This window comes from Protopterus annectens, chromosome 4.part0 (assembly GCF_019279795.1).
Source record: "Protopterus annectens isolate FY-2018-M chromosome 4.part0, PAN1.0, whole genome shotgun sequence".
Lineage (NCBI taxonomy): Eukaryota > Metazoa > Chordata > Ceratodontiformes > Protopteridae > Protopterus > Protopterus annectens.
In genome coordinates this window covers 1,096,683,575-1,096,691,432 of record NC_056733.1, presented here as the reverse complement: position 1 = coordinate 1,096,691,432, position 7,858 = coordinate 1,096,683,575, and the positions used below count along the sequence as shown (strand labels likewise).

Genomic DNA, 7,858 nt, shown 5'->3' with positions numbered 1-7,858 from the left:
GTCAGAGTTATTACATTCACTGCCATAATCAGCATTAAGTACACTAACTGTAAATTTTGCTAAAACAGGAGCTTCATTTTTCAGACTGTGTATTAAACTAATTTTGCCTCAGATTATATTTCCTTGAAAGAAATTATATTCAAATAAACACTTTTTAGGTTCACTGCCCCCATAAACGTTTTATCATAATGTCAGGCTGGTATAATAATTCTCTTCAAATTAACCACTTTACAACATTTCATGGATAGTGTTCAGAAACCATGAATTTAAGAGTCAAGTGAGTAAACATTTCAACTGACAAATGCTATTTGTATTTCGAAGTCTGGCAATTTAATACAGAAGATCAAGATAATGAGCTGCTACTGAGCTTTATCCTAAAGTCCAGTGTTTGATTCCATCTCCATTTGTCTGCTGTATGATTGTGAGCAAGTCACATAACCAGACAGTGTTCCCAGGATCCCCCTGCAAACATACTTGTGGCTACATTTACCCAGTTAATCAATAAAAATAAATTAATTAAATACTAGTACCATGAAATGAGGTTCATGTATGATGATTTATGTTCAATATTTAAAGTACATTCTCTTACAAAATTATTAGATAATATGTCTTTATTTTTAATATCAAATAACACAAAGTAATAGTAGTAGTTATAAATGCAGAAAATGCAGGTTAGAGAATCTATCCCATTCAATATACATTTAGTTCATCTGTTGATTTTAAACAACCAGTAAGGTACCTCATTTGTATGTTTATGGCTAATGCATTACATTTATTATACTTTTTCTTGAAACTCACTACTTCTTCTGAAATTACAATCTTCTCACTACTTACAGGGTTTATCTTCAAACCTGTGAAAAAGACTCCATACATGAGACCTCAATATGCAATTTTATTCAGTATTTATAATTATTGTTAAAGGCCTTACTCCCAAACGATGATGACATCAGACAACATAACAGCTTTATTCTTCAATACATCTTTCAAATTTTAGTTTTAAAAATGGTAGCATCATGTAAGCTTGGCTAAACTTATCTGTTATAAGTTTAATGTCATTGTCTATTCATTTTCCATTCCCTGCATCAGTCATTAGAATATGCTTGGGGTACCAGAACAAAAAAAAAGAAGATTCTACAATGAAAAATAAACATAATATAGAGAATCCAACTAAATTTTGTCTAAGCATAACTAAATTACATGAAAAATGTAAACAAATTTAAGTAAACACTGCATTTCCAGTGTATCAGTACAGTCACAAAGGGTAGGCAGAAATATTCCTTTTGCACTCAAAGCCTCAAGCACGTCTGGCCATTCCCAGTTCCATTTACAAGAATGCGTAGGTCTTTTAAATTACATTCCCATGTTTTAACAAGGAACGCCTCCTCAATAATACATATTACTGACATAGACATAAACAGGCAAAAAGCTCTGTATGCAATTGTTGATTTAAAACATCGTATGCAGTTTAGTTCAACACAGTATGAGCTATATAACTTAAGATTTTAAACTTCTATTTATATCATTTTTTTTTTGCATATTTTCTTTGTGAAGTCCCAAGTAAACACATTTGCAAACATATATTTTGCATTCCCCTCATGCCAGTAAAAGAAATGGACTCATCTTCTCCTGTTAATTAGGCATGTCTTCAAGATATGGAACTATGGAGTTTTATTTAATATATTTTCTCAAATAACTATCAGAGTTTATTCTCCAGTAAAATGTATTTACTTATTTGTCTTTGCTGACTGAGAAATTCTCATTGGGCATACCTAATTTTTGGCAGAGGCCTCAAGAGGAAAGCTCCACCACAGTGCATTTATATTAGCAAATTAATTTCAGACAGTTCTCAGAAAAAAAACAAGAGTTACATTTATCATGAAACAAATATAATTACAAGACAGGTATATATAGCAAACTATTTACATCAACAATTATAGGTCTAGTTAGTTGTTCTAGCTGTAAAATCTTGGAGAAGTAAATGGATTGATTGCAGAAAGAAAGAAATTATTGTAAAGAAGTTTAGTGTTCTTACACTTCAGTTAAAAAAAGTTTGCAAGGAGTTCAAGATAAGTAATGAAATAAGTTATAAATTTATGTAGGAAGGGAGATTTTAGTATTGCATAGGTTTGTAAAAAGTTCAAAAGATATAACAAAGTAGGTTATAAAATGTAGAAAGGGAGGGAAGATATTATTACTAAGTAGGAGGATAGTGCCATTAGCATATCACATAGAGCATGGTATGGGATTGGCTCTATTTAGGCTAAATGTTCCAAACTGGTGTATCTAGAAGATTTATAACTTAGAGATACAGGAGATGCATGAGATAGCACAGTGGCAAATGGAGCATTTAGAAAAAGAGCAAAATGGGAAGTGTTGTTTAAGGGGTGAGTGAAAAGAGATGTATTGATTCAAGTGCAGGAGGGAAAGTTGTTAGGGGCACTCCTCACTGAGTAATTAAGTACTTCATCAAGTACCAATGTTGTCTATTCTTTAAGAGTTTTTAACATCTTTGACATTCTCATGTACAGATTTCCCTCTATGCTCCCTTATTTTCCTTCATGTATAAGCCCATCATGTCTGATAATTCTATCGTATTAATGTTAATTCCACACACTGTATCATCTACCTTACCCCTCAAAAAATGCCATCAAAACATTTTCCTCAAATCCACCTGGAACCCAAAATTAACTCCCACCAAGAAATCACAGGTCCTCTTTACCTGTCCTAATAACATTCAGTGGCTAGGATTCGTTGTCACAAATCCTTACACACACACACACACACACACATATTATATATATATATATATATATATATATATATATATATATATATATATATATATTGAACACAAACTCAAAACACAGTAACTTGTAAAAAAAGCCAAAAACCACAGTCAGTGAGATGAAATGAATAAAGCCAAATAAAACCTATTACGCGTTTCGTCCACGTTTAATAATCATGAACTTCATCAGAAAAGGCTTACACAAAACACATGGTCATTAAATACTTTTGATGACATCACATGAAATTACAAATTATCCAACCACAACACTCCAAAATGATTCATTAAAGACATATATTATATGCTTAAAAAATGAACCATACTTAAATGTATATTGTGTCAATATACATAAACAATCATATTTACTAAAAGAATATATAAAACATATTACTACATTGAATGTGTTTATAAAACTTTTACATTCTATTAAGTTGCAAGAAGCATTTAATATTTATATTTATTTCTTTTAGTAAGTGGTTGGATAATTTATAACTTCATGTGATGTCATCAAAAGTATTTAATGACCATGTGTTTTGTGTAAGCCTTTTCTGATGAAGTTCATGATTATTAAACGTGGACGAAACGCGTAATAGGTTTTATTTGGCTTTATTCATTTCATCTCACTGACTGTGGTTTTTGACTTTTTTTACAATATATATATATATATATATATGCCCCTTTCAAAGGATCGTAATGTCAGAACATCGAATCACTGATGTATGAAGACCAGATGATCAAAGTTTTGACATATCGGACCTTGTGAATGGAGATCGCTGTACAGTGCAGAATGAGAACTTTACCATTCTCTTCACTACAGTGCAATCTCAGATTTGGTATATTTAAGTAACACTTGGGGGGTGCGGGGGGGCTTACCCCATTGCAAAAACATGAAATAAGAAGTTTTCACCTTTTAGATTTTTTTTTGTTAGGTTCACTATTTCAGAACTTTGATCCTCTGGTCTTTGATGATCAGAGGTTTGATGTTCTGAAATTTCAATCCTTTGAAGACCTATATATATATATATATATATATATATATATATATACATATATATATATATACAGAGAGAGAGAGAGGGAGAGGGAGAGATGTGTGTGTATTGCATACAAGTATGCAGCTTTTCAAATGCTAACCTCATTCTTGAGAAATGTGCATGTCATTTTGTTTATTCAGTAGCACCACAGACACTACAATGTGCTATTTTAAAATAACTAACAAAGTCTTGAATTATGTTAAAAGCAGAATTTCAATAATTTACAGACAGCTTCTTATAATTGTTGTTGCAAGTTGTAATTTTCCTGATTGATGATTTGAGGAAAAATTGTGTTCATGCAAGTAAAAAGTACATAGCTAGCTGTGTTCTTCCCCAGTTTCATTACCTTGAATGGGGTTAACTACAGTAACAGAATCATTTTTCTTCTTGTTTTACTGTCCTGCTGCCATCAAACGAATAACTACATAAATTTTGTCTGTACTGAGTTAAGTATTATTTTATTCAGTAATTAAATTATTGTAGGTATTTTGTATATCTTTGCAGGTAAGTTATCATTACTTCTCATGCTGTAGCTAAAAACTTCCCAACTCGATCTGCGCAGTGCACGAATAAGCAAATTACAAGTGCAGTTTCTGAAGAATCTTTCAGTATTACCATAAATACAAATCTACATAATGGAATACAAACAAACTGGTGTTATATCATCCCTTTACTTTGCTCCAGAGTACATTTTGTTTACCAATCAGAGAACAAGTAAAACATAAGCTGTACAGGAGCTGAATCACTTGCATTGTCTTATATTCACTAAAGATTAATGATTAAGATATAACTTGCCTTTATTTGTAGTTGCCGAGATTGTATTTGTATCTTACACTGTATTTGGATAGTTTATTTTATCAGCAATTATTGGATAATTTATTCAGCACCTTTATGTTGGATTTGTTTTAGTACAACCAATTGAAGGATATCATTTTACTAGGTACCAAGTTAAAGATGGTAGCTTCCTGAATGAATAATCATTTGATAAAGGCTCTCACTTGTGCAGTATTACTTCCTGCACTAAAAATATCTTCATGATACAGTTGTGACCTGTATGTGTCAGTATTTGTACTTCCCACTGTGTCAGCCAGATTAGGCTTTATAAACCGAAAGTCATTTCTACCAGAACCAGAGGTTAAACAAACTTCCTGTATGTACGGTGGTTGCCCAAGTCCCATGGCCTCTATTTCTCCACAGTTTGAAGGGTACCCAAGTTTGTAATTCACAACTGATGACTGGAGCAATGATGATTGCCTCCATTTCTGAAACTTGATAATAAGTATAATTATAATGGAAAAAAGAAACAATGCAGACACAGAGATTACAGAGATCAGCAAATAGAAGGTGAGATTAGAATCAGTGTCTCTGTCTTCTGGTGGGCTGAGTGCATCTACAAGAGTCTGAGGGAAACTGTCTGCTATAAATACAGTAACAGTAGCTGTGGAGCAATGTGTAGGCTGTCCATTATCTTTCACTAAGATGGAAACAGTTTGTTTCATTGGTTCCTTCACTAAAACTGGACGAGAAATTCTAATTTCGCCAGTGTGATAACCTACGTGAAAAAGGCTAGGATCCGTAGCTTTTAACATTTGATAGGAAAGCCAAGCATTCTGTCCAGAGTCAGCATCAACTGCTACCACCTTAGTCACAAGATAATTTGCTTCTGCCAAAAGGGGTACTATCTCAATGCCCGCAGAAGCTTCATCACTTGGCAGTGGGTACAGAATTTTAGGGATATTGTCATTCTCATCCTGAATGAAGACATTCACTGTAACGTTGGTATTGAGGGGTGGTGAACCACCGTCTGTGGCCTGAACTAGGAACTGAAAGCCTCTACAGTCTTCATAATCAAAAGAACGCAGAGCATAAATGTTACCATTATCTGGGTTAATTGATACATATGCAGAGACTAAAGTGTTACTGTTACCAATATAACTAGGGGCAATAGAATAAGTAACGTGAGCGTTCTGGTTCCAGTCAGCATCTTTTGCTTCCACTGTAAGGATTACATGCCCAAGTGGGTTATTTTCGGGTACATACGAAAAATACGACGTTTTAGAAAACTGAGGAGAATTGTCGTTTATATCAGAAATCTCGACACAGATGGTCTTCATGGTTGAAAGAGATGGAGAGCCTTTGTCGGCAGCAATGATTGTTATATTGTACTTAGGAGTCTCCTCTCTGTCAAGAGATCTATTTAACTCCAATGTGTAGTAATTCGTGAAGGACGATATTAGCCTAAAGGGAATACGTTCCTGTACCTGGCAAACAGTTTCACCATTGTCACCGGAATCCCTGTCAACAATATTTATAAAGGCAATGACAGCACCGGGTTTTGCATCTTCTGAAATAACATCAGAAACCGAAGAAATTGTTATCTGAGGGGCGTTATCGTTCTCATCAATAATGTCAATAAGAACCTTACACTGGTCAGTCAGTCCTCCCCCATCTTTGGCCTCCACAGTAATCTCAAACCTTTCATCTTCTTCAAAGTCTAGACTCCCCACTGTGACTATTTCACCTGTGATGGGATCCAGTTTAAACAGAGTACGTGCTGTGTCTGTTATTTTACTGAAACTGTACCTTACCTCTCCATTTGAACCTCCATCGCCATCTAAGGCAGTTACTTTAACTACTATTGTACCTTCGGGTATACCTTCTTTTAGACTTGCCCTATAAATGGATTCAACGAACACAGGTGCATTATCATTAACGTCCAGAACGTTGACCTGTATTTGAGCAGAACCAGATTTCTTAGGGATCCCATTGTCTTTAGCCATGAGTATGAGAAAATGTTCGCTGTCCTTTTCGTGATCCAGTGTATTATTTAAAACAAGCTCTGTGTACTGGCTGCCTTCTCTGTCTGTTACAATCAAGCTGAAATATTCGTTAGGGTTAAGCTCATAATCAATAACCGAGTTGTTGCCAATGTCAGGATCTTCCGCTTGACTTAGAGGAAAACGGGCACCAGGAAATGTGAATTCACCGATACTCAGTTTAATCACCTCGTTTGGGAAAGCAGGGGGATTATCGTTGATGTCCAGAATTTCAACTTCTCCGGTAAATACATTCAAAGGATTTTCCACAACAACCTCAAACAGGAGGAAACACAAAGGTAATTTACCACATATCTGTTCCCTGTCTATTCGCTCCTTTATGTATAGATCCCCAGTCTCCGAATTAAATTTAAAGAAATGGCTTTTGGCCGATGAGGTGAGTCGCAGGCGGCGAGCTGCTACGTCTTTGGGATCGATGCCCACATCTGCTGCAAGATGACCAACAAAGGATCCACGTTCTGTTTCCTCTGGCACGGAGTATCTCAGAAGCCCAGATGTTAAACACTGAAGCCAGAAAACTGCGAATAAAAACAGGAGCTGCCTGGCATCCCGTCTTCTTCCCATGTTTGCACTATCGATTTCAGGACAGATACTTAGATTCTGAGCAGCGTATTCACAAGTTTCAGGTTAACGAAGTTGAGCTTTCATCTGCCTAACACTCTTTATCGACTACTGCTCACTACTGAGTCACCGGTATCGTTTTAAGAGCCTCATTTCAACAATAAAGTGGAAACGTTTCACGTTGTGGACAAAGGGCGACACACTCAGGGCAAAGTTAAAACTGCAACTACTAGTACATCAGAACGAAACCGATTGGCATTGCACTCCAAATCTCTTGGTCAACAAAATGGAAACCACTAGGATAGTTGGCACGCGTGTTTGTGTGTACATATAGATACAGTGAGAGATCATTTTTGTTCAGCCATGATTCAAGGCTTCGTGGAACAACAGTACATTTCTTCCTCGGTGCTTAATTACCGAGTTATTTATGAAAGTATGAAAAAATATGTTTGCTTGTATAATGAACATGTTATTTCTTTCACGAGGTACAAATGACAATATAAACACCAGTGACAATTTCTTTCATTACTAGGTAAGATTTCACCTTCACTCATAACATATGGAGATACTGCATATCTTCATAATTACTAGCAAGTAACTAGCAACATCTCCAGTACACTGAACTAACCTGGCCACACCTA

General features: G+C 35.1%; 1 protein-coding gene across 1 annotated transcript; it reads right to left on the bottom strand.

Annotated features, from left to right (window-relative positions):
* Positions 1-3,867: 3,867 nt before the first annotated feature.
* Positions 3,868-7,320, bottom strand: LOC122799773 (protocadherin gamma-A3-like). Its single transcript, XM_044069065.1, has one exon. It carries the CDS (start codon positions 7,218-7,220, stop codon positions 4,797-4,799), a length of 2,424 nt encoding a protein of 807 aa, XP_043925000.1. The 5' UTR covers positions 7,221-7,320; the 3' UTR covers positions 3,868-4,796.
* Positions 7,321-7,858: the final 538 nt, after the last annotated feature.